Source organism: Sturnira hondurensis, unplaced genomic scaffold (assembly GCF_014824575.4).
Source record: "Sturnira hondurensis isolate 20B ecotype Veracruz unplaced genomic scaffold, ASM1482457v3 Scaffold0002640, whole genome shotgun sequence".
In the NCBI taxonomy this organism is placed as follows: Eukaryota; Metazoa; Chordata; class Mammalia; order Chiroptera; family Phyllostomidae; genus Sturnira; species Sturnira hondurensis.
Genome location: NW_028075271.1, coordinates 3400926 through 3428862, shown reverse-complemented (window position 1 = coordinate 3428862; position 27937 = coordinate 3400926). Strand labels below are relative to the sequence as shown.

The 27937-nt window shown below is 45.3% G+C and overlaps 1 protein-coding gene across 3 annotated transcripts in view; it reads right to left on the bottom strand.

Annotated features, from left to right (window-relative positions):
- Window positions 1-8637: 8637 nt before the first annotated feature.
- The window catches only part of DYRK1A (dual specificity tyrosine phosphorylation regulated kinase 1A), a 143383-nt gene continuing 124083 nt past the window's right edge, over window positions 8638-27937 (bottom strand). For all 3 annotated transcript variants that reach the window (XM_037040633.1, XM_037040634.1, XM_037040635.1), the window contains 4 exons: window positions 25975-26115; window positions 16084-16390; window positions 15482-15606; window positions 8638-11888 (listed from right to left, as the gene is read on the bottom strand). In XM_037040633.1, the coding sequence (XP_036896528.1) occupies window positions 11268-11888; window positions 15482-15606; window positions 16084-16390; window positions 25975-26115 (1194 nt within the window). In that variant the 3' untranslated portion in view covers window positions 8638-11267. The remainder of the gene's footprint in view (window positions 11889-15481; window positions 15607-16083; window positions 16391-25974; window positions 26116-27937) is intronic.

Here is a 27937-nt window from a genome sequence, read left to right as displayed (position 1 = left end):
GTGACTCAGTAACAAACAGAAGTGACATGAGGACTTCCTCTTGATTATGTCTGAAAGCAGTAAAGTGAACGTAATGGGGTCCCCAATAGAGCCCCGACCTGCTCCGATCTTTCTCAGGAAAGAGTCAGAGCCCTAATCCCTTCTCAAATCAACTCTGGCTTCCTCCCACTGCTGTGGCACACAAATCAGTGGCATGACTTCTTGAAAAGTATTTTGTGCCCTCAGCTGGCGTAGCTGAGTGGATTGAGCACAGGCTGCGAACCAAAGTGTCGCTGGTTCGATTCCCAATCAGGGCACATGCCTGGGTTGCAGGCCAAGTCCTCACTTAGGGGCACAAAAGAGGCAACCACACATTGATGTTTCTCTCCTTCCCTTCCTCTCTCTCTAAATATAAATAGAAATTTTAAAAATCTTTAAAAAAAAGAAAAGTATTTTGTGTGTCCTGCATCTGAATGGGAGATTTAAGCCATCTCTCTCTCTTTTTAATGTTAGATCTGTTCCTTACCTTTTATTTAGGGTAAAATGAACATAATATTTAGGGATGAACAGATCTTCGGTGTGACGAACAAGCGGCCCCGTATGAGTCCAGCCCTGGTCGTAACACAGAATGTTTTACGGAGGAAGGCTCACTCGGGTCCTGCCTGTGTATCTTTCTGCTCGGGGAGCTCCTCTCGGGACTTCTCTCTGCACAGACTAGCCTGGCTCTGAGGTTTCACATACAGAACAAAACGGGCTCTTTGGTATCTGGCGTGTTTCGCCCAACATGCTGCTTTGAAGATGCGCGGGGTCGCCCGTGTCAGGAGTCTGTCCTTTCCTGTCGCTGAGTAGTATTCCGTTGTCTGGATACATTCAGACACTCGCTTGGCCCACGCTCCTGTGGGTGCAACTCTGGGCTGTTCCCAGTGGTCAGCGAGCGGCAATAAACCTGCGGTGAAGACCCTCGTACAGCAGTTGCGGTGCATGTGTTTTACTTCCCATCAGTAAATGAACACCCAGAAGTCCAACTGCTTGCTCACAGCGGCCGTGGGTGTGTAACATGAAACTGCCATTTTCCCCACGCCATCGTAGCCTCTCGCGTGCCTGTGACATCTGCGAGTTGTCACTGCACCCTCGTCGTTCGGTGTGGTGGATCTGTGGCATGAGCCACCCTCCCGGGTAGAGGGGCACCTTGTTCCTGTTTTAATGTGCACGTTACTGAGGAACAGTGGTACCGAGCACCCTCTTAGGAGTGCGCTCATTGGCCATTATGTCCTTCCTGAAGGGCAGGTTCAAATTTCTTGCCCCCGCCTTAGTTGGGTTCTTCATGTTCTTGAGTTGCAAAGGTTCTTCCAGAAGTTTTTTGTTCGATAAACTTTATAGTTTTACCCCTTCTGTTCAGGTCAGGGATCCATTTAAAGTTCACTCCTCTCCATGGTGGGAGGTAAGCCCAAGGTTCATGTTTTCTCAATGATGCATGTCCAGTTGCTCCAGCTTCACTTTTTGAAAAGACCACCCAGCCCCCCACTGAATTACCACGGCGCCTTTCACGAAGATCAGCTGACCGTGAGTGTGGACCCTTTTCCGCACTTTCTCTTCCAGGACAGTGATCTGTTTGTCTACTTCTCTGTGCAAACACACTCTCTTACTATGTATTTCTAGTGCATCCTGAAATCAAGTAGCATATTCTCTCCAAGCTGATTATTCTTTTTCAAAATTATTTTGGATATTTTATGACATTTCTATAAACATGTTAGAATGACCTTGCCAAATTCTACAGCTAAACCTGCTGAAATTCTGATAGGGATGGTATTGAAAACATAGATCAGTTAAGGCAGAAAAGCCATCCTAACAATTGTGAATATTTCAATCCATACACACGGATACTTATTAAGGCCTTAAAGGATATCGTCAATTCTCTTTTCTTCATTCGTCTCCATTTATTTAGGTCTTCCTTGATTCCTCTCATAAAAATCTTTTCATTTTCAATGTAAAGTCTAGCACACATTTTCTTAAATTTGTCTCTAATCATTTCAAAATGTTTATGAAACATAAAGCATAACACCATATGAGAGCAATTTCCAATTACTTGTCCCCAGTACGCGGCTACTGAAATTTAAACATGCCCACATAATTTCATGACATGAAATATTGTTCGTTCCATGTTCTTCAGCCATTTGAAATGTAAAACCCATTCGTAGCTGGTTGGGCCATACGGAACCAGGAGGCTGGCTGTAACTGGCCCGTGGCCTGTGACAACGGACAGGAAGTAGGGACCAAAGCTAACCCCGCTGTTCCTGAAGGGCCTGCCCCCAGGGAGGATGTCCCAAGGGCTCACTGCCAGCCGCCAACGGAGACATGCAAGCAGCCACAGCAAAGAAAGCAAGCTGAAATGGTTCAGGGCCACAAACAACCAAGGCTGCCAGAGTCCCTAGAAGGTCATGATCTCCTTTCTTCTTCCACTTACCACCCGGTCGTTCCTCTGTCCAGAGTCCCGCAGAGCCTCCCTGTCTCTGAACCCAGAGCCATGTTCTGGGGACGCTCTCGCAGAAGGGCTGGCAACAATCCCGTGGAGGAAGGGTCACACGTGGGGCTCCAGGTGGGACGGGTGGGAGAAGCATCACTGTAAGGGGTCGCCCGACTTGGTGTCACGACACCCCGGAACACCACTGGGGAGGAGTTGAGACTGGGGTAGGAATGATGGGCCCTGGAAAGCAGAAGGGGCCAACATTCTGCAGGGAGGAGGCAGGGACAGGGAAGCTGGTTCAGCGGAGGAGGAAGACAAAACAGCAGAACCTTTGCTGTGATTCTTTGGAGCCCCCTGGAAGCTATTTTAGTTACCTAGTTAAACGAAAACAGAATCAGAGACAAACCCGTTCAACATTTCCAAGTTCACGGAAAGCCTGCCCCAGTAAAAACGTGGTTCACCAGGGCGATGCAGCCCTGCTCCAATGGCTGCGCCTGCCGGGCTGTAAGCCGGGCCCATGCTTGCTGACATCCACAGAGGACAACCGTCTCCCCGTCACCCTGGCTGCGGTGGCACAGCAAGTGGAGGGCTCACCCAGCTGTGGGTGGTGGTGTGTGAGCTCAGTGTCAAGGTCAACCTGTGCAGGACTGGAAGGAGGCCTGGGCGAGCAGCCAGGGACTGTCACCGGGGCGCCGTGATGTCCTGAAGGAGCTGCTTATACTCTTAGCCTTTCTCAGATGGAGAGGGAGGCCCAGGGCTGCTGAGTGCTTCATGAGAATTACCCGAAGGCCTTGTTCAAGTGCAGGTTCTGAGCAGGTCTGGGCCAGGCCTGAGGTTCTGCAGTTCTAATGCGCTCCCAGGCGACGCCTGACTCCACTGGGTGGTGAGGGACTCGATGACCCCATGCCCCTTGACGGCTCTAGAACATCGTCTCATTCATCTCCCTCACTCGTCTTCACTTGCCTTCATGAGGACAGACCAAACACCGACCCTCACCAGCTTCCCCACCTTCAATCCATTCATCTACACCAAATTCCCAGCTTGACTCGGGTGTCTCAGAAGCCCTGAACACTCCAAGCCCTAAACTGTGAATGCTCTACGCTACCACAGATGTCCCCAGTCCCAGTCAACAGCACTGCCACCGCCAACGTGCTCCAGCCCAGGGCTGGACGAAGCCCGACTCCTCCGCCTCCCATCCCCCTCGTGCTACCCAGTGGGTTCCTAAGACCCGTCCACTCTCCCTCCTCAATAGCGCTAGACTCCGTTCACTCAGATTGCTGTGGGAAAGGCCTCTTGATTTGCTCATTACACCAGGCTTTCACCATTGTTTCCTCCTGCTGGATTCTAGGACATTTCCACCACCACGTGGATGAAGGGGAATGTTCCTTCCCTTTGCCCAGTAAACACCTACACAGACCTCCCTCCCCCAGGGAAGCACCCCCCAGCCCTCGGACCAGAAGAGGGTCCCTGCTCACAGCCCGGCTCTTAAACACGTGCCTTACTTGGGTTTTTTACCACCTGGCTGCACCTCCCTTGAGAACAGTGACACACTCGTGGGTGTCACGCCTAGGGCGTAACAAAGCCTTGCACAGGACAGGTGTCCGTTATTTCTGTCATACAGTCCTCACGTCAGCTGACAAGACGCCCCACCGATGACACATCTCTCCTCAGGGCAGGTCTTCTCCCTTTTAAATTCTTTCCCCAGGATTAGTGCTAACCACTTTCATTGATTGGGAGTGTCTTCTGCAGGAAGTGGGGAGATAAGCCACTCAGTAAAGCAAGTGGCTGGTGGCTTGTGGCACTACTCACCGCTAGTCACCCACTTGCAGTGGAACTGAAGCAGACGGAACTCTGACCTGCCACACGCCCTCGCTGCGGAGCAAGCCCACGGTGAGTGACTTCCCCACAGGAGGCCTCACCGACAGGCTCCTAACTCGGGCCCTTGTAGGCTGCCACAGAGGTGAGGGCACCATCAGGAGCACATCTGGGGGAGGAGGGCACAGGAGTCCCGAGTGCCCACCCTCCTGCCAGTGCAGCCAGTGCACCTTAGGAATGAAGAGAAGGGGGGCTGCATGGAGGGACCCAGAGCTGATGGATGTAGAGCCCCCTGACGTTGCAACAAATAAAAGTAAAGACGGAACCCAACGGCAGCTAGCCCTTCGCTGCTTTGAAAATGCGGGTCACGACACAGGAGGTTGCGGAAGCTTCCCCAACACTGTGCTGTTTAAGAACTTGGGGACTGATTTCTACTTACCCTGTTTCCTGTCTGACCGAAGTCAAACCTCTGAAGGCTGACATTCGACAGACATGCCACGGGGGGCGGGGGGGAGGGGAGGGGCCCCTGGGAACACAGGGTGACCGGGTCTCACGGCAGTGCTTGGTGGGAAAGTGCCCTTTCACAGTCACTCCTCCAAAGAGCCTCCAGGAACTTGCAGAGGGAAATTTTGCCCCAAACTGACCTCTGTGGAACATATAGGGAAGCAAAGGCAACTACAAAACTCACAACTCAGCTCTGCAGCAGACGCGGGCACCGCGCAGCAGCAACACGGAGCAGGAAAGAACGCTAACGCCCAGGCGGACCCCAGAGGTAAGTCCACTGGAACACACTCCTGTTTCACTGTTCACCCAAAATGGTCCTTGCCGTCCCCCACACGGCATCTGTCACATTCCTACAAAAAATTAGATCTCTGGCTGTTCACAGATTCTATGTGCTGAGCACTTCCCATACTGTGCCAAGACCCTCCTGGGTGTCCCCTCATTGAAGCCGGCATAAAACCCCAAAGTGGACACTGCAGTTGCAGTGACAAAAAATGGAAGGAAGCCCAGAGAAGGAACGTAACTTGCCTAGGATAAGAGCGAGCATTTGGACCCGACTGTGGAGCTGAAAATGCAGCCGCTGCACCGAGGGCGCTCCGACCAGGGGGCTAACACCCCGGAGAACTCCCATTATTCTCCCGGACCGTGAGAGATTTGGGAAATCCACTTAACGTGTGCCACTCTCATGGGACACCTGAGAGCTACCGATAGGATGTCACATCAAGCCACTTTCCAAAGATGACAAAAAGATACATTGTGAAAGTTTTACATACTGCCACCTGGTAATTCCTGCCTTTCTTGGAGGCCTGTTTTCTAACATTTTGTGATGCCATACATGTTGTGAATTTGAGTTATGTTTAATTATGTACACAGAAACTTCAATAAAACAAACACTTTAAAATGCTAATTCGCACCGCCAGGTGAGCCACCTGCTCCTCCCTGCCGGCTGAGTCGAGCCGGGGTGCAGGTGTGGAATCACCTGCGAGGCTGCTTCATGAACACGGGTACCTAATCCCACTCAACTCCCATCACAGGCTCTGGGTGTGATGGGCACGTCTGTGAGGACAAGCCCTACAGCTGAGTCTGGGGTGCAGCGGGGTTGAGAACTTGTTCATCGACGGGCACAGGGATTCAGCGGTCTGACGAGATCACCCGGAGTTCACCAAAACCACTGTGTTTCTACCAGATCTTGCTTACCCACTGCTGGTCGGTGAAAGGGGAGCTGTGTCTTAAGTTCACTACTGACGTTTCACCCTGCTCAGGATGTCCTCCCCTCCCCAACAGACTGGCTTTCTCCTTAGAAATAGTGGCCGTAGAACGCTGACCATATGACGCTGTGATCTTTAAGTACATAACCCCGTGAAAGCACCAGGAGACGTTTTCGTGCCAAAGGGAGCTGACAGCCCAACCCCCACCCAGCCCACGACCGCAGCTCTACGCCGAGCTTCCATGCGAATGACGGAGCGCGATGCACCCATCCATCACCCTGGGCTCTCTCTCGCCCCATTAAACGTTTTGCTCTGGAGTAAGCTCTCCCCTCTAGGCAGCTGTCCCTCCATGCAGCCCTCTCAAATCCTGCCTGGGTGGTGACATGCTGGCCACCAGCCCCGCCGGGCTTAGTACTGCCACCACCCAGGACCTGCCACTGTATTTTTCCCTTGGCTCTGAACCTCCCACTCGAGCAGCTTCAGCTCAAGAACTCGGGGGCAACTACAGTGAGTAATGAGTAAACATTGGGAACATTTCCAAGAAAAACCCCCGATATCCCAAAGGTAGCAATTTTCAAAATTTAATTGGTAAGATAAACAAGTAAACTATGGTTGAACAGACAAGACATTTAATGTAACACCTACACGGCCTCTGTGTGGCAACCTGAAAACACGGTGAGGACCTCTCTAGACCTGAGAGCACGCAGGGAACTGTGCCCACAACAGGGCCACCTAATCACCCCATCTCCCACTGGGCACAGGGGGCGCTCCACTCTGTCCCATTGCCTCCTCCTGCACCCAATGCTTGGCCACCATCTGTGCGGCTTTTCATTAGCCCTAGGGGCTCCCACCCTATCACTGGGCTCCTCCAGAACCCAGGTGAGGCCAGACAATGACACCTGGCGACAATAAAAGGAAGAGAGTCCAAGGCCCCTGTGCCTCCCCTCTCCCAGGCAGCACACCAAGTTCCACGGCAGGTGGCAGGGAAGCCACACTGGGGAGACACAGACACGCGACAAATCCCGGCCTGGCTTCTCAACGGGCTTACCCCAAAGACGGGAAATTGTGGAAAAACTACGGGTCTCAGGCAAAGACACTGTACCAAGGCCTGTGGGGTTCTAGATATTCAGTATTACGCTTCCAAGTTTACGTCAGTGATCTCACTGCAGAAACACCAATCTTTGAAGAAACCCTAAGGTAGGGAATTGGAAGAACTTGACAATGACAACTACTGTGCCGAGTTAAAGTATTATCCACAACAGTGGCGATGCCAGAATTCCCTGGTTCTTCACCCCTTCTCACTGCAGGCAGCTGAAATCTGGGACCTTGAGGGGACATAATGACAAAGACACACACACACACACTTCCAAAAAAAACACCTAGGGCATTAAATACAGCGACACGTAAGCCTTCCTAGTCCCAGGTGCGAGCCCAGAGGGCACCGTCGGCACTCTCAGGGGATGCACTGACAAGGTGCTACTGTGCATTGAGAGGGATGAACAGAATAAAGAACCTGGGCGACTTCCTCAAGGTTTTCCTTGATGTACTAAAAACTGCTCGCCCTGTGATTCCCCCTAGGAAACAGGTCTAGGCGGAAAGAGCCACAGCCGGGAAAACGAGGACTTCTGTCCTCCTGTTCTGGCGCCCAGGGTTCGACAGAGTCCGAGTGTGGTCACACACACCACAGCCAGCACCCCCACAACCTTGACCTCAGCATCTCCCACTTCCTTCACGTACAGCCCGAGGACCATGCTCTGCATCTGAAAGGAGCCACGAGGAACATGGATACAAAAAGGGTACTGGACCGGTGTTCTGAGAGCTAACAGCAGCCGGGCCAAAAGGCACTGAAGTGCCAGTGAAAGGCCGAGAAGAAGGTGGGCGTCTGGCGTCCCATTGGCGGCTCTTGGTGATACATTTCCTTATTGTAAGACTTGTGGCAGGAAATTTAACACAGGACCTAGAAAAGAGGGCACAGTGGCAAACACGGCGGTCATTTCGTGGGCCTCACAGAATTACTGAAGCCTTAGTGATTTCTTTACATGTAGTTGTAACATTCATTAAATAAAAATAAGCCTCGGTTTTCCAAGTCCAGTATGGTCCACAGTGTGCGATTACCTAAGTAAAATGCTCACTCTTAAGAAAAACCTGAGGGAGTTTCTTCTCACAACCAACACTTTAAAGTTTCTTTGCCTTCTGCAAGCCACCTTAATATATACTTATGCAAGTTAATTTATATTAAAAAAGACTTTATGTTAGTGATTCATCCACCGTAGCAGAGTTCTGCACTTTGTACACGGAAGGCTCCGACAGGCCCCGGGACGAGGCGTTTCTGGGTCCCTATCGCTTCCCAGGAGGTCGAAGCTCTCCCACCCACGGCAACCACCACGGGCTGTCGTTGCTCGGCAGCAGGGATGCCATGTGAATGTAGTCATCGTTCGTGACAAAATCAATTTCAACAATCAGAATGATCTGTTCCACCTCCAAGTTTTACTTCCCGAGATTTCTGGAGCCTGGGTCAATGTAACTACTTTCCTTCTTACACGTGACACTGAACTTCTGTGCTCAGGACACCTGCCAGACCATTACCTGGGCCAGGAGAATTGCATAGGAAGATTTTTACTAAGTTTACATCATTCTGAAGTTAATTTTAAAAAAGCATAGTAAAGAGTCTGAGGACAAATTATTCAACTGTTTATCATACATAAGACCGCATGACTATAATACAAAGGGGGGGTTCTTTTTCATTTAACGTTACAATATACACAGCAAGTCCGGACCAGATCTTACAATCTGCACACAGGTATTTAACCTTTTCCATGCTGTTTATGTTTACAATGCACAGAAGTCCTGTAACCAAACCGTGTAGTAAAGCACACAAAACTGGACTGTAACATAACACAGTATGCAGAAGCATTGGATTTTATGATTTCCTTTATGTAAATAGCGGTTTAAAAACTGCTTTTGATTTTTTGGTGCTTTTTAAGATGTGGCAACCAGCACAGAAAAAAATGACCTGACCCATGTAAGTATCTTTACCTTATATTCCTAAACAGCAGTAACTACTGAATTCCTTTTGATATTGCTATACTCAAGATGATATCCTTTTATTCACTGTAAACCTTTATGAACTACCAAGTTCAAAAATCATCCACAGGCTTGACATTTAATTATAAAATAAATATGGGTTTCCTGATTAATAACAAAAAAAATTGTGGTATATAAAAACGAGTATTTCCCGGTTTCCATTCACATAGTTCTAAGCCTTTCTTTTGTTATTGTTTACATATAAAAACCTGCTTTTGTTCAGAAAAAACCGACTAGCCAGCCACACGGAACTGACCGGTAAGAAGTAACGCGGTGTTCTGCTGAGTTGTTCTGAACAGGGTTGTCGGCAGAGGTAGATTACCGCTTCTTTCCTAGGCTTCTTTTGATCCTGGACAGGTAAATTGCTCATCTCCATTCTCCCAATTCAACCGCTCAAAAGTGTAACACCCTAAAATTGGTCAATTTAAAATGGGAACAACACAAATTTAGCAACTGCCAGACTGTGTTACATTAAGGCAGCATCATCTCGAAACTAGGCACCTGTTCGACACCAGCCTGTTTGCTTCAGGTCACGCAGGAGACTTTCACTTTGCTCGCGATCTTACTCTGGACCTGTTGGTGCAACCAAGGTCTCGCTTTCAAGTTCACAAGAAGATTACTCAGGGATAAAGAGCCGACTGCTGGCTCCACAGCTTCTGGACCCAGTGCCCTCTCCCTTCAGAAGCCTGAACACATTCAGAATGTAACAGATGTTGGAGTCTTGAATTAGATGTCAATCTATTATGTTCAGTACACAGATTGCTGTAAATGTATTGGCTATGGATTCGACAACAGTTCCAGTTTTGTTTAAGCAATAGTACAGCCATAATTTCAACTGACATTTAAAAATGGTCTAGTTACACCTTGTGTCAAAGTGCAGAACTGCTACATTATTGGTTACAGACATCTATGTGCTATAAAAACAGCTTTGGTACAATAAATTATCAAAAAAGAAAATAAATTTTTGTAAAATTCACAGCATAATTGTGAGGCAAAAAAGCAGTCACATAAAATTCTGCATTTTTTAAAAATGTTCAGGATGAACAGAAGACATCTTTGTGCAGAAGAAATGGTGGAGATACCACGTGCCGAGAAAAAGCAAAAGAAAAGGTAAAAAGCAGGAAGGGACACAGCTGTAGCTATTTCCATCAAAGCAAACCACTACCTCTGTGACCTTCAACCAATAAGGAAGTCAACTTTATGACACACGCAAAGTGACCTTGCAATACCTTACAATTAGTGGGTCACAAAAGTCTATTTTAAAAGAAAGGCCTCTTGAATTACCCATTCTCTGTGTTTTCAGCATTAAGGACTGTCTGCAAAAGCATGTCCGGAAGTGATTGCATCTGAAATGGCAGGCTCTTCTAATGTCGAGTCCAAATCCATAAGGCCAAAGGCTATCCCAAAGACCACCACTCAGACCTCCCCGGGGCCGGCCGCGACTGACCCGTTGATTGCTTCTCAGTGCACCTTGTCGGGAGGCCAGTCACACTCCACTATCTCCCTGGGGCCCCTCCAACAGGAGACCCACAGGATCCCATGTAATTGCTGCTTCGCTCCTCAGTAGGTTCAGACAGGAGAGTTCCGATCCCCGCCACTTAGCGTGCTTCCTGTGCCTCACAGACGCCGACGCAGCCAGCCGCCCCTCCACACAGCCGACGGCGATGTCTGCGTGAGCTGGAGGCCCTCTTCCTTACAGTACTGCGTTTCCGTGCCCGAGTGTGTTTAGGACTTAAAAACCCAAATTTCCCACCCCCACCCCAAACAAACAAAAACGAAAACAAAAAACAGAAAAGGAAAAAAAAAAGGAAAAAACACCCTCATGGGGCCCTTTATGCAAATATGTGCAGTGCCTTTTTATTTTAAAATTAGTTGGCAAATGACCAAGACCAACATCTGAACATTAACTTCTGTGGAATAGAAAGACAAAACCCCACTAGGACTGGGATGTGGCAAGTTAAAATGGGGGAGGCAGAAAGAGGACCTCTCTGAGCTATCCATGAAGATGGGTGTGGACATGGCTCTTTTAAAAACTTCATTGTCCCTTTGCAATCTTTTCAAGTTAAAAAAAAAAAAAACACGTCAGCTTTGCCCTCCTGTAGCGGTTCAGTGTGTTAATCTCCTTCTGATTCAAGCAGCTTTGCACTTTGTTTTTTTGGAAAAAAAACACCACTTCTATAAAAACACACAAGAAACAAACTCAAGTTTCAATGTAGTCACGAGCTAGCTACAGGACTCTGTTGCACACAAACTCCTGTCATGGGAGACTCTTCTCTATCGGCCCCTTGCCTCATCGTCAGATGTCCTTCAGTCATGTAATGTGCAGGACCTGTGTTAGCAGAAAATTGGTATGTTGGATGTCCAGCTATGCCAGTCTCTTGGCGGGGATTGGAGTAGACGGTTAAATTAACGTCCATCGCTCCATTCTGTCCAAAGTCCAAGGTATTAGCAGCCACTGGGCGGTTCTGGTAGGCCTGATTGCCTTGATTCCCAGTAGAGGAGGAAGATGTAGAGGAAGAAGTAGTTGAGGAAGACAGGGATGTCATGGAGTGGTGACTATGGCCAACCTCCATAGAATCCTGGGTAGAGGAGCTATTCGTTGGAGAATTGTAGACCCTTGGCCTGGTCCGGTTACCCAAGGCTTGTTGTCCATGGTGGTGGTGGTGATGGTGGTGGTGGTGGTGGTGATGGGAACTATTTCCATGGTGATGATGCAATGCATTCGGTTGAGAGGCTACATGAAAGGTTGTTTCTTGAACAGGATGAGTTTCGACAGTGACTTGTGTAGGAGCTTCAGTGCCTGACCAACCAAGGGGAGCAGGAAATTGCTGACGCACCTGTAAGAACAGATTTTAAGAAGATTTATACAGAGTTCTGTTTCAAAGTTTTAATCTCAATCAAAAGCTACAACACTAGCATTTACACTAACTAGAGAGGGGAAGATTTTAAAACTGATAATATGTTAGACAGTTCTATGATGCAAAGTTCCAAACATGCCTAGGAGTGCAAAATATGTTATGATTAAATGCTACAATTTTGAGCAAGTTATACACATAACTAAGTTCTTGTATTTCACAGGCCACTTTCTTTCCCTGGAAGCACTGTTTACGCCGGGGTCAGTGCCTTTCCTCTGAAACGGGGCAGCTCAGTAAGCATCTGACAGGCCCAACGGGAATTGGGAATTCCTCGCTTTCCCCCTAAAGCCCCTCCTCTCTCCCCACCCTTCTGCTTCAACGTAAGCACTGCTCCCCACCCAGCTGGTCAGCCATCCCTCCGCCAAAACCTTCAGCAGTACTGCTGATGCTGCCTCCCAGCTGGACCCAAACCTGGACACTTCCCCGTTCTCGCCCTGACGCTCTCTCCCAGGCCACCGCCATCTCTTGCCTACACTAACATAGCAGCCTCCTTGTCAACTCCCAGTTTTATCTTTGCCTTTTACCAAACTATTCTCCTAAAAAAATCAAAAGAATAACCTTTTTTAAAACACAAATCCAAATTAGACAAGGAAAAGAAATAAAAAGCATTCAACTTGGAAAGAAAAATGCAAAACTGTCAATATTTTCAAATTATATACACAAAAAATCCTTAGACATCAAAAATTGTTAAACAAATTCAGTAAAAGTACAAGATACAAAAGATCAATACACAAAAACCTGCATTTCTATAAACTAATAATAAGCTATCGAAGACATAAAGAAAATAATCATGCCCTGACTGGTGTGGCTCAGGGGGTTGAATGTCATCCCGTAAGCCAAAGGGTCACAGGTTTGATTCCCAGTCGGGACACATGCCTGGGTTGTATGGCCAGGTCCCCGGCTGGAGGTGTGTGAGAGGCAACCAGTCAATGTTTCTCTTGCATATCAATTTTTTCTCTTCTGTTCTCCCTCCCTTACCCTCTAAAAAAATAAATAAAATCTTTAAAAAAAGAAAACAATCCCACTTTTAACTGCATCAAAAAGAATAAAATACCTAGAAATTTTAACCAATGAGGTAAGAGCCTTTTATCCTTTTATATTGTATAAGACACGAATGAAAACTGTAAGACACTAATGAAAGAAACTGAAGACAAGTAAATAGAATGATATTCGTGGAAATGGACTGGAAAGATCAACATTGTTAAAATATCAATACTACCTAAAACAATCTACAGATTCACTGAAATATCTATCAAAATTCCAATAGCATTTTTCAAAGAAATAGAACAAATAATCCTAAAATTTGTATGGAACCACAAAAAAGCCTGAATAGCCAAAGCAAAACTAAGAAGAACAAAGCTAGACGCATCACCCTCCTTGACTTCAAATTGTAGTACAAAACAACAATAATTAAAACAGTATGATAAAGGCAATAAAAACAGACTCACAGGTCAACAGTACAGGAGAGAGCCCAGATATAAACCCATGCATATACAATCCATTAATATGACAAAGGAGCTGGAATATTCAATAAATGGTGCCAGGAAAACTGGACACACACACACACACAAGAACTTTGACCACTATCTGACACCATATGGGAAAATTAAGTAAAAATGGATTGCAGACTTAAACATTAGACCTAAGACCATAAAACTCCTAGAAGAAAACACATGCAGAAGCTCCTCAGAAGCCCCTGGATGGAGGTCTTGGTAATAACTTTTTGAATCTGACACCAACATATAAAAGGAACAAAAGCACACTAACAAGCAGGACTACATCAGATTGAAAAGCTTCTGTGCAGTGAAGGAAACCATCAACAAAACAAACAGGCACAGCATATATCAAAAATGAGTGTTTACACACACAGCAAATAAATGAGTATCACATACCACATATAAAGTAAGGGGCTAATATTCTAAATTCATTTTAAAAAACCTCCTACAACTCAACAGAAAACAAACAAAATATCCACAACAATCCAATGGGAAAAATGGGCAGAAGATCTGATTCACATTTCTCCAAACAAGGCACACAAACAGCCAACAGGTACATGAAAAGATGTTCGACACATTAATCATATTAATCATCAGGAAAATACAAATCGAAACCACAAGGAGGTATCACCTCACACCAGTCAGAATAGCTATTATTAAACAAACAAACAAACAAACAGAAAACACAAGAGTCAGCAAGGGAGAAGAGGAAAGAGAACTCTCATGCGCTGCAGAAGAATGCGAACTGCTGCGGCCTCTATGAAAACCAGTACGGCTCTGCAAGAAATTAAAACGTATTCAACGCAGGTGAAGTGAGAACCAAGATTCAAAAACCACAACTGAAAACAATCCAATAGAAAAAGAGGCAGAAAGTCTTCAGAAAATAGTACAGTCTGTGGAGCTATGCAAATTCATCCCTAAAAAGAAAGAAGCACAATAAAACTGTACTCGATCCAATACCACTTTTCATCTCAGACTGACCCAAAGGCAAGCACACTGACCGCCCCTCCAAACTGTCAGTGGAGAACGAAACTGGAGGAGGAAGGCTGGCCACACAGGAGCCAGAGGCTGAGCGAAGTACGAAGTCCTGGTGACGGCAGGAGGACAGGGCAGGGCACCCAAGGGGACTGGCCTCCAGCAGGACGGAACCTCTGCCTCGAGTGGAAAAGGGCAGGACAGAAGTGTACAAGCTCACAGAGGCCGAGAAAGCTGCTCCTATTGGAAGAACTGCCTTACACAGAAAGAAGTGATCGAGAGCAGAAGGGGCGGGGCCAGAGGGTTCTGACAAAAGTCTGCGGGACAGGCAGTGGGGGAGACGCGATGACCTGAGTGGCACGGGTGACTGCCCAGGAGACACGGGTGGATGTTACTTCACAGTGGCAGCAGCCCAGCAGATGTGTGTGGTCTTCCCTCATGGCCTTCAGGAGCCCGTCAGGAGAATGGGGATGCAAGTCAGCAGCCTCACTTTCAAATGACCCCTCACTACAATGCACCCTAAAAATAGTGCTCTGTGGGACCCAATGAGATCCTCTTCTTTCACAGGGTTAAAAAACTAAAAGAGAAAAAAGCCGCAAAGCCCTCCCCAAACACTGCGGAGTTAAAAACCAAACCACAAACCGACTCAGGACCGAGGACAATGGGCACTGAAAGAGCACTGGGGTCGGGGTGCAGTCGGGGCAAGGCACACCCAGGGAAAGCCCGTCTCAGCTGCCACCTGCCACCGTCAAGTGAAAATCCGAACAGCGTGAAGCCAACGACGTTGCCGTTGCCATAGTCCCTGAGATAAGCGTGGGGGCGGGGCAGACAACCGGCACCAGCAGCGAGGGCCGGTCTGCACCCGACAAATGCTAACTCTTTCTGAATGAGGCTGTGGTGTCTCAGTTGTAAGTCATAATTCTTTACAAAGGAGGAAGCCACGGACCTTTCCAGTCCACGACAACCGTTCCCCAGACACTCAGCCCCCGATACCGCTCACCAGGAGCCTGGCGAGGGGTGTGAGCCAGCAAGGAGAGCGCTCACCTGGGGACTGTGGGTCTCGCAGTCCATGGCCTGGACGGCAGCCGAGAAATGCCCGCCGCTGTGCCGGTGCTGGTGCGTTGGGTCGGACCGGGCTCTCCCACTGTTGCTCGTCCCCGACGATCCTCCTGAAGTTTCACGACACCAAACAGCTCGTGAGTTTAAAGTCAGTTCTGTTCAAGTCTAGTAGCTTAAAACTGAAAGGTTACAACTGGAAGCGCGACAGCAACAAACACAATCTGTATTAAGGGAAAGTCACCTGACTGTCTGATCTAAGTTTTTTCACATGAACCGCTATCAGTTTGGTTTTGTTACTGGAAAACTCAAGTTATGTGGACAGAGTATTTCCATTTTAAAAAACAATTTAAAAATGTGGTTAATAAAGAGTTTTGTTTCCAGCTATCAAACAGAATTTATGACACGTGTAATTTCACACTGAAGCTTTGGGGAAGGTGGAGTTTTTATTAACTACAAAGACCAGGTTTGGGTAAAATAATCCCTCCCCACCCCATTAACAAATTTTTAAAAACACTTTACAATGACCCCCCCACTCTGTAAAGCAAACAGCCATCACTGGAAGCCTCGCCTGCACCCCGAGGACGGACCTGAGCTGGACGAAGTGCTGGAGGTGGTGCCTGAGGACTGCGACTGCTCCATCGCGGGGCTTGTGGACACGCTGTTACTTGTGTTTGTACCTTCATCCGCTGTTTTCTTGAAAAAACTGTGCTGCAGGGCATAGTAAGGTTGAATTCGAGTTTTGGGGTCATAGTCAAGCATCCTTAAAATGAGGTCTTTGAACTTCAAGTAGTCTGCTACGGTATGACCCGATTCCCCTGCACGACGTCCACCAGGTCCTCCTGTCTCCACTCCAAGAATATTATGAAGTTTACGGGTTCCTGGTGGTTTATACTCCTAAAGAGAAGAAAGAGAAAAAGGCTTTCTCTAAATTTGATGGGCTATGTAAAAGTCTATGTAACTTCAGATATACTCCAATATATTACATGTTGAGGCCTTCATAAAACAGAACACTTCATAGTTAGACCCTCGAATGTATTTTCACACATTACTATTCCAAATGCACTACAGTTAGAAAAACTCAAAATAATCTTGGGGCCAGAATTTACTGTAAAGACCACCTGGTCCTGGGTTCAGCAAACTGTCCTGGTCCCAGGGCCTGATTCTGTATGGCTTTATAAAAACCAGCACCAGGTATGGTTTTTATACTTTTAAAGGTTGTAAAGACAAATAAGCCAAACCGAATAAGGACACGCAGTGGAAGCCCACCAAGCCTAACCCCACCCTCGGGTCCCTTAGGAAGAGGCGAGCCGCCTGCTCCAGCCCCGTGGCTCTGAGTCTCCTCTCTCCCTGAGGCACCCGACAACGTGGGAGCCCTTCCTGTGGTGACAGTGGCTTTAGCGGTACTGATCACGCCAAGTAGGCTCCAAGTAAAGAATCACGGCCTAACCCTGCCTGCTCATGTTTGGATAAAGAAATTAAAAGGAAATTTTATTTATGCCTCCCTTTACAATATCTTCAATAGATTACCTTAACATGTGTTGAGATTTTCTGGAAGCTCACTTTTAAATACATATAGTATAACCCTTAACATCCCCATGAATGTTGAATTCACTAAAAAATTGAATCACTGAATTTTTTTTTCCTTTAAAAAAATCCATCAGACAGCTGAGGAGGAAAGAAGCCAGAATTAAGTAAATTCTAGAATATGAAAAGCTTTTCCTCAAGGAGCCTTTCCTTCTTGTGGTGAGGGAAGGAGCAACTGCTGTCGATCTGGGTAAGGAGAATCCAGCCTGGCTCTGAACTGACGCCTAACAGCTGCATTTGGACAGGCCTGTGGCTGGGGAGAGGCAGAGAAACCCAGACAGCGGCCCCCAGGGCACTGTAAGGACACACAGACACCGGGAGCACAGAGCAGGAATGGGCTGCTGGATGGGAGACAGATAACGTAGGAATTGCCCCGTCTCCTCAGAGAATGCTCCAAACCCCAAGGACCGTGGAGAACACAGTCTGAGTCAAGCACACAAGCAAAGCCTTGACTTCCCGAAACTGTAAGCAGGACTGAGTCGTCCCCCGCGAGTGACCCAACAGAGTGAGAGACGCGCCTCTTCTTGAAGAGAAGATTTGCTTCCATCAACGAGAAAGTTTGGCATCCCTTAGAAAAAATTACAGACACAAGAAACAACAAAAAAGGGTCCACAATGAAGTGAAAAAAAATCGAAGAGCCACATAACTGGTGATCCAGATGTTGAAAATGGCAGACAGGCATTTTAAAACAAGTATGATAAAAATGTTAAAGAATTTAGTTCGGAGGGTTGACAGCATGTGTGACTAGTCGGGGGATTTCAAAACAGAAAGTAAAATTTAAAAAAAAAGCCTAAATGGATTATAATATGGAAATACTAAAGCAAAAAAATGCAATATCAAAAAAGAAGAATCTATTTAGCGGTTTTTTTCCCCAGCGGTTTTAATGGATGACTGGACTCCGCAGAAGAAAAAAAAGTCACTGAACTAGACGACAGACCAAAACCAAACCAAAACAAACAACCCCGCCCACAAACCAATAAATAACCAAAAACCCAATAAATAAACCAACTAGAGAGCTTTGAGATAATATTAAGCACTACAACATACACGTATTTGGGGGGTTCTTAGAAAGAAAGATGCTGAATCGGAACTAATGTTTACAAAGATAACGTCTGAGGATTAAAAAACCCAATAAAAGAGATCATCCACCAGATCCAACAGACTCACCAAACTCCAGTTTTTGTGAAATATTGAAGATCATTGGAAAGAGAGGATATCTGCCTGAACAGGCTTTAAAGGCAGACAAAAGTGCCCTATCCTGAAAAAGAGACACCATGAAGGCCATGCACTAGTAAGAAAGAGAAGCAAACTTAAGGGCGAAGGGCTAGGCTAGTTGTGTTCTGTGGAAATGCAGGTGGGTTTACCATGCACACTGCCTCCCTCTATAAAGCTCACCCCCAGGCCTTGCAGGGAAGATGAACACCAGCTGCCAGGCTTGTGGTTGTACCAGAAGGCAGGACCAACAAGAACGTGCCCCTGCTCGGACTGGCTCCACTGATGCTCTGGCCCTGAAGTCAGGCAGTACCTATACAGTAAAGGACTGCCTTCCCAAGTTCCTCTGATACCGGACAGCTACCCGGAACCCACGAGCTCATCAACGGAAGAGTCACGGTGGTCTACTTGCCCCAAACACAACTTTAAACTCCGACTCTACACCAGAAAAGCCATATGGACCCCTAAGGCCCGTCACACACGGCACTCCATGGACAGGATCATCAACGCCACCGAAGAGAACCCCAACAGAGAACACCGCGGAAGGAGGGGAGGACTGCACAACTGAAGATGCCACTGTTATTCCAGAAAACGCCATGAAAACCACCAAGCCCAAAACAATCAATTCATGTCCGGGTCTCGTGTATGACCTCACAGGGTTTACGACACGGCCAACCAAAAAAAGGCATAAAAGAAATTGTAGATAGGACAAAAGGGGTGAGGGTGGAGGAGAGAGGGTTTCAAGACACAGACCTTGGAAAAGAACGAACAGATCGCACCAGAGAAATGAACAAACAAGGACGTGATGGAGATGAGTGCTTGTCAACCAGTGAGGAAGAGGAGGCACTGTCGGGGGAAACTGACATTGGGCCATGCGGTAGAAGAACTCTGAATACTCAAGACTGCTTCTGACTACTTTTATGGCAGGAACTCTCCCATGACATAGGAAATTTTTTTTTTTAATGAAAAGAAACAAAAAAGCCAGCCGGAAATTTCAACATACTTCCATGAAGTTATGCCCTGCTCTCCCCGCCTCCATCTCTGCCACCTGAGACGGCGGAGCCAGTCTACCCCGGCAAGGCCTTTGCTGCCATCTACTTCCACTTAAAGAACAGTGAGTAACTGTCATGCCACACAGTTGGTAAGCTCATCTGTTGTGTGCGTGTCTCCATGTGAAAATCTAATCAATCTACAGCATGATCTGCAGATGTCCCTGTCATCATCGCTGTCATCATTGCCAAGTGCCCACAGCGGAGAGCACCACGCACAAGACTGACCTGGAAGCGGATTAACACTCATAAAGGACCTTCTTACTGTTCTGTAACTATTCCTTCAAAAAACTATGCTACTATATGGTATGCCTCTCTGTATCTCTCACTTTCTCTCTTGTAATTGGAGGAACTACATGTCAGCTTATCATCACAGATAGTGCTTTTTAAAAAATACAGCAATGTTTCCAATACTGTTTCATAAAGTGACTGTGATACTGTATGACAAACATTTATTTTATGATGATTCATTCATGTGTGTGTAAGCTAGGCTTCCATGAAGGTATCATATCACTGCTTCTTCACGATCAATGCATGAAGTGTTATACCTGTAAAGTATGAATCTGTCTTTTTGTTTTTGGTGTCTACTGTTAATAATATTGTATAACATCTACAGTGTTTGGTAACATATAAAACTGTTGATATAGGTACTAACAATTTATCTTGTAAATAGATGTTAACTTCCAATATTGATAAATACAATACTATACAGTATTGTATTTATCAATATAGTACTATATTGATAAATACAGTACTATAAATGTATTTTCTCTTCCTTATAATCTTTGTAACATTTTATTTTCTCTAGCTTACTGTATTATAAAACTACAGTATGTAATAACTTTCATACTAACTAAGACTTCCAATAAACAGTAAGCTATTAGCAAAGTTTTGGGGAAGTCAAAAGTTATTTGCAGATCTTTCACTGCATGGCAGGGTCAGCACCCCTAACCTCTGTGTTGTTCAAGGCTCAACTACTTGAATTTGAGACTTACCACAAAGCTGTAACCAGCACTGTAGTAATGGTTTAAGGACAGACAGACCAATGGAACACAACAGAACCCAAATATAGACCAGCACATGCAAGACAGCTTTGCATGGGACAACCATGCAATGTCAGGTAAAGGCAACAGGGAAAGACAACTGTTCTCAATAAATGACGCTGACACCAGGTAAACATTCGGGGGAAAACTTCAACTCCTACTCCTCGTTCCATACTAAAACATCGATTCCAAAATGGACCACAGAACCCTCACTGTAAAAGTTCAATCAGAAAAACTTAGAAAATATCAGACAATACCTTCACAAACTTGAGAAAGGCAAATAATTCTTTAAAAAAAAATACATTATGCTATTACAGTTGTCCCATTTCCTTTCCTTCTCTTCTACCCTGCACATCCCCTCCCACCCACATTCCCCCACTTTAGTTCATGTCCATGTGTCCTAAGTTCTTCAGCTTCTACATTTCCCATACTATTCTTGCTCTCCCCATTTTTCTTTCTTTCTTTTTTAAAGGGTTCATGGATCAGTAAGGAAGACAGACATTACAAGTTAGAATGAAATGAGGTTTATGTTAGAAAGGTAAGTAGAATCATAGATCTTTGAAGTACATATCTCTGGCAAGTAGCTTAGAGTATATTGCCTTTTTAAAGATTATTTATTTATTTATCTTTAGAGGGGAAGGGAAGGAGAGAAGGAGAGAAATATCAATGTGTGGATGCCTCTCGTGGGTCCCCTGCTAGGAACTGACCTGCAACCCAGGCATGTGCCCTGACTGGGAATCAAACAGCGATCCTTTGGTTCTCAGGCCTGTGCTCAATCCACTGAGCTACACCAGCCAGGGCCCCCTGTCTATTTTCTATCTACAATCCATGCTGTTTATTCTCTGTACCTTTCCCCCCTCTCTCCTTCTCCCATTCCCATTGCTAACCCTCCATGTGATCTTCATGTCTGTGGTTATGTTCCTGTCATAGTTGTTTCCTTAGTTTGTTTTAGTTTTAGATGTGGTTGTTAATAATAGTGAGTTTGCTGTCATTTTATTGTACATGTTTTTTTACCTTCTTTTTCTTAGATAAGTCCCTTTAACATTTGATATAGTAAGGGCTTGGTGATGATGAACTCCTTGAATTTGACCTTATCTGGGAAGCACTTTATCTGCCCTTCCATTCTAAATGAAAGTTTTGCTGGATAAAGCAATCTTGGATGTAGGTCCTTGCCTTTCATGACTTGGAATACTTCCTTCCAGCCCTCTCTTGCCTGCAAGGTCTCTTTTGAGAAATCAGCTGACAGTCTGATGGGAACTCCTTTGTAGGTGACTGTCCCCTTATCTCTTGCTACTTCTAGGATGTTCTCCTTCATTTTAATCTTGGCTAATATAATTATGCTGTGCCTTGGTGTGTTCCTCCTTGGGTCCAACTTCTTTCAGACTCTCTGAGCTTCCTGGACTTCTTGGAAGCCTACTTCCTTTGACAGATTGGGAAGTTCTCCTTTATTATGTGTTCAAGTAAGTTTCCTACTTGTTGCCCTTCCTCTTCCCCTTTTGGTACCCCAATTTGGATGTTGGAACGTTTAAAGATGTCCTGGAGGTTCCTAAGCCTCTCCTCATTTTTTTGAATTCTTGTTTCTTGTTTTGTTTGGTCATTTCTTTCTTCTCTCTGGTCCATTCCATTGATTTGAGTTCCAGCTTCCTTCCCATCACTATTAGTTCCCTGTGCATTTTGCTTCATTTCACTTAGTGTAGCCTTCATTTTTTCATCTAATTTGCGACCAAATTCAACCAATTCTGTGCGCATCCTGATCACCAGTGCTTTGAACTGTGCATATGATAGGTTGGTTATATCTTTGTCATTTAGTTGTACTTGATGCGGAGCTCTGATCTGTTCTTCTGTTTGGGCTTTTTTTTTGTCTTGTTATGCCTGTTACCAATGAGGGGTGGAGCCTTAGATGTTCACCAGGGCGGGGCAACCCAGTTGCTGGGTTGTGACGCTGGCTGTGGGGGCGGGGTCCGAGAGGGAACAGTGGTGCTTCCTCCGCTCTCTGTTGGGCCTCAGTCCCTTCGCCACTTCCCCCAAAGAAACTGGGCCCTTCTGGCACTGATTCCCATGTGGGTGGGCTTGTGTATGTTCCAGAACCCTGTGCGTCTCTCTCCAATGAACTCTCCTGTGAGGCTGGGAGTCTCGCCTGCACCTCAACCCCCACAGGTGTTTTCAATTGGTGTTTTGAGGCTTTATTTCCTGGCGCTGGAACCCTCGGTTGCAGAGTCTGTCTCACTCCCCAATTTAGCCTGGCTTACCTGCACGTGAATGTGGGACCACCTGGCCAGCCAGCCACCATGTGCGCAGTGCCTTGCTTCACAATCACTGCCTTGCTGGCTCTGCCAGCCCCCCCCTGGGCGTCCAGGGTCCATCTGCTGCCGTCTTGTGCACCCAGGGTGCCTTGTGTGCCCAGTGCCACCGCTGTTTGTGCCACGACCCCTCTCTGCTTGGCGGCCCAACTCCACCCCACCTACTGGTCTGGATGAATGTGTCTATTTTATCTCCTTGGTTGTCCAACTTACATACAGTTTAATTTTCTGTCAGTTCTGGTTCTTACTTTGTTTCTAAATTGTTGTTGTCCTTATTTTGGTTGTAGGAGGAGGCACAGTGTGTCTACTTACGCCTCCATCTTGGCCAGAAGTCTCCAAATGTTTCTTAAAATACAAAAAATACTACTCATAAAAAAGTTGGCAAAATTCATCAATATTAACATTTCCTGCTGATCAAAAGATAATCACTAAAAAAAATAGGCAAGCAACAGTCTGGGAAAAAACAGACACATATATGACAAAGGACTTTATAGTATGTGTAAAGGACTCCTACAACTCAAAAATTAAACAAGCAAATAACAAAAGGGTGAAAGAATAGAAAGATTGCCACGAAAGAAGAGAGACATTAATAGCTAGTAAGCACATGAAAACGTGGTCAGTATCATCAGCCATGGGGAAATGCAAATGAAAACCGGCCTATACCCATCAGAATGGCTAAAATCAAAAAGATGAAACATATTGAACAGTGAGGACACCATGCAACTGGAACCCTCACTCACTGTGGGAAGTAAAATGATAAAACTCTCTGGAGTACTGTTTAGTATTTTCTTACAAAGGTGAAAACACATGTACCCTATAACCTGGTAATAATTCTACTTTGAGGTAGTGACATCACAGAAATGAAAACATGTAAATACAAGAGAGTTTCCAGTAGCCTTATTTGTAATATCCCAAACTGGAAACAAACCAAACATCCATCAACAGATAAATATAGGTAAGTTATGGTATTTTCATTCAATGAAATACAATGCAGCAATAAAATGAAGTACCTCCTGAGACACACAACAATATGAATGAAACTCCAAAAACAATGTTTACAAAGTCAAAGAAAAACATAATAGAATTCCAGTTATATGAATATTTTTCTATGTATAGGCAAAACTAACCTATGATGATAGAACTCATAAAGCGGGGGTGGGATGACCAGATCAGGGTGGTAGAAATACAGGGGTAGGCCAAAGCAGGTTTATAGTTGTTCGTATGGAAAAATATATGCAGGTCATCATTATTACAATAGTTTTATTAACTCAAAAGGATGTCACAATGCAACCGTAAACCTACTTTGGCCCACCCCTGTGTATCTTGTGATAGTTTTATACACTGTAAATAAAGATCAAAACTCAACAAACAGCACTATAAATACACCTATCAAGTTGAGTATAAATTACACTTTAACAAAACAGCACCATTTATAGTCTTAATTCTTCATCCCCCTTCCTCATGGAAGAAAATATATATATATACAGTGGATATGGATTTCAATCCTGGGAAGTTAAAAAGGACTCTTGAATCATAAAATGAGAAACTGAAATTAAAAATAAAGCCACTAAGAAAATCAACTGCACAGACACCTAACGGCAGCACATGCGCATCGAGTCAGGCTCATGGTTATAACTCCTGGGGAGGCCTTCACAATGTGACCCTTTGGCTACAGATTTGTGGGGGCTTTTCCTTTATTTTACAAAATTTATTTCTGTTTAAAGAGAAATAGTTATTTTATACTTTAAAAATTAAGCTTCTTAGATCAGTTGCTAATTGTGGCTACAGAAAAAATCTCATAAAAATCTAGTTAATTATAGGTTAAGATACTTTTAATTCTAGGAAGGTACAAGATTTATGTACTCTTATGAAATGACCCCCAGAAATGATTAAAAATAATGATTTATAGCTCAAATTGGGAAAAATGACAGGTTATAACCCATAGTGACTTAACTATGGTTTTTATAAGGTAGAGATTTGGGAAATGGGACGAGCATTTTATTTAGACAAAGAATGAAAACAGCATAAGAAAAAGACGATCTCAAAGTGGAGGAAGCAGCAGTAGCAGCCGGTACTGCAGAGAGGTAAAATACAAAGCATGTTTCACATCCTCCAGACTCATTCCAGTCAACTGGCAGGAGCTACCTTGAGTGCTGGCAAAGCTAAGCAGGAGTCCCAGGCTGTGTTCTGGTTCAGTGGGAAAATAGGGCCGTAACTGATTAAGCTATGTGAACAAAGGCAAAAGGGCCCAAGATGTCTGTGTGGTATTTTCCATCCCTTCCTTATGGGGAGGTAGGCAGAACTTAATTGCCGGATATTGCACTGCCCTGAAACTTTAGAGAATAGGCAGAATGCAGTAAGTTACTGATCACTTGTGAAACATACGATGACATCTATATCTTTAAATATTCTAAAGAAAATCACTTGATATTGAAAGTGAAGAGTCCTTAGCTACATGAAGGTGAATGAAAACAAACCACAATGATTCATCCCCTGAAAATGAATGACACGTGGCGGCAGTAACGCTAAAACCAAGGGCAAAGTAAGGGCTGGAGCAAAGACAGAATCTCTTAAGTGTTAAAAATGCAAAACCACAGTCATAGGTGTCTGTTACACACATCATATACAACTGCATTTATAAATTATATTCATTTTATACTAAAACAAGCTAGATCACAAAATGCATGATTATTTTCTGATATCTAACACAGAGAGTCGAATCAACATGCACCACTGCCATCACTGCGTTAAACTTACATTGTTTAGGTGTCTGAAAAAAGTTGTCACATGGAAGACAATCACTAAACAACCCTAACGTGTTAAAGCCTCACTTCTAAAGATTTCAGAGATGGGCCATCCTTGCTATCCATGTCATCAGGCTAGGAATATAAAATCACAGAACAATCTAGTCAGTTCATATTCTTGTCACATATTGCTTAAGTCAGAAACCTTTTCCTTCTATCTGAACCTGGGGGGGGGGGGGGAGCCATTCACTGCAGTCCTGGTTTCTACTGTTCACAGCTGCAGTGCTGTCGACTGTGGGTTCACCACACCACCGAGTTGTGAGAAACGGAGGTTGAACTTACCCATTCTGCTGCTGCGATCTGATGAGCTGTCTCCCAAGGCAGAGAGTGGTTACAATGAAGCCTTAGAGAGAACTCTTGACCATTAAGCAAACACTGGACCCTACAGAGAGTTCACATCAAACTATATATCCAGCTTGTGAAGAAAATATATACCTAAGTGACTCTAATTACAAAGCCTCAAAAAAAAAAAGTTTCCCATTTTACCCGTTTTCCATCTTTGGTCTTCTTTAAGTTCCAAGTGCCATCTGGCAACTTCTCAAAGAACTTTCTTGCTTTTGGTGCTTGGTCAAGAATATGAGCAGGTGGAATACCCAGAACTTCCACTATTTTATTCATCTGATCTACCTGTATTAAGAACAAAAACAAAACAACAAAGCCTGTAATTTCTCGTTAACTTCAGCTTTTGCTCATCAACTCGTTGTGCATTCATCAATGGTAAGTAAGTACATGGGCGTCTCCCATGTGCCAGGCACCCTTCTAGGCGGTGAGTGTGCCACAATTAGCAGAAGAAAGTTGAGGCCCTCCTGAGAACCTGCTGGGGTGCAGGGGTGTGGGGGGGCACAGACAGTGACACACACACACCCACACCCCTGTGGTGTATCAGGTGGTCATGGATACAAAGAAGAAAAAAACTAGAGGGAGTTTTTAAAAGTTTTTAGAAAGTCTTAGATAAATAACCATGAAATAAACACCCAAACTGTCCTTGAGCAATTTAAATAAAAAAACAAGAACAAAACAAAACAATAAACCCCAGGGCTTCCTAAGGTGTGGATCTCGTAAACCATTTTTAGGTACAGATCCATTTAAATACCAAGTATCCACCACATGCCAAAAACCACACTCAGGAGAATATGGCAGTGAACAAAACAGACACACTCCACAGCAGGGAGTTTGTGGGGAAGAGATCACCAATAAACTATACAAATACATTATGTTAGATGACAGCTAAGAACTCTGGAGAAAATGAAAAGGGGACAAGGAGAAAGGGCACTGCCACTCACCAAGACAGTGACTTGAGAGCAAAGACGAAGGGCAGTGAAGGAAGGAGCCCAGTGCTCTCCGGGGGAAAAGCACTTTAGGCACAGGGAGAACGAATGCAAAGGTCCGGGTACAGGCCTGTGCCTGCTCTTTGTTTCCGAGGGACTAGACAAGGTTGTGTGCTGGGTCAGAAAAAGTGAGGAGAGATGAGGAGGCAAGTGGGTGAGAGAGGACAGAAGTGAGAGGAAGGAGGGAGTTTTCCATTCACTCGGAGGACTCCGGCATTTACAGAAAGTGAGACGGAGGCCACTGAAGTTGTGGGTGATGCTAGTGTTTAGGCCACGACAAGGCACCAGTTTACAGTGATATCGTTTACACTAGAACAGAAATGAACACACACTACGGCAGCTACTGCCCAACAGCAGCTCTTCCTGTGAACAGTTGCAGAGCCCAGGAGAAGTCACTAAATTTCACTGGTCTTTCTTTTCACGTTTATAAATGAATAGACTGATCAAGGTCTTCGATGGTTAACTTTTCTTTAAAAATGAAGAGAGCACACAGGTGAAGTTTTTGTGTTTTTTTTTTAAGAAGACAGACTTTGCCCTGGCTGGTGTAGCTCAGTGGATTGAGCTCGGGCCTGCAACCCACAGGATCACGGTTCGATTCCCAGTCAGGGCACATGCCTGGGTTGCAGGCCAGTTCCCAGTAGGGGACTCACGAGAAGCAACCATACATTGATACTTCTCTCCTTCCCTTCTCCTCTAAAGATAAATAAATAAAACCTTTACAAATTAAAAAAAAAGGCAGATTTTAATTTTTCTAATTTTTTTTAGTCCTCACCCAAGGATATATTCACTGATTTTAGAAGGAGGGAAGCGGGGGGAGAGAAAAAAAGAGAGAGACAGACAGACAGACAGACAGAGAGACAGAAACATCAACTGGCTGCCTCCTGCCCAATGCCACCCGCCCCCAAGTCAAACCTGCAACCTTTCGATACATGCAAGGACACTCCCGCCAACTGAGCCACCCAGCCAGAGCCAGATTTTTATTTTTAAATTAAATTTACTGGAGTGGCATTGGTTAGTAAGATTATACAAATTGAGTGTACATTCCTATGATACATGATCTGTATATTGCATTGTGTGCACCCAAAGTCAAATGATCTTCCATATACTTGACCCACTTTACC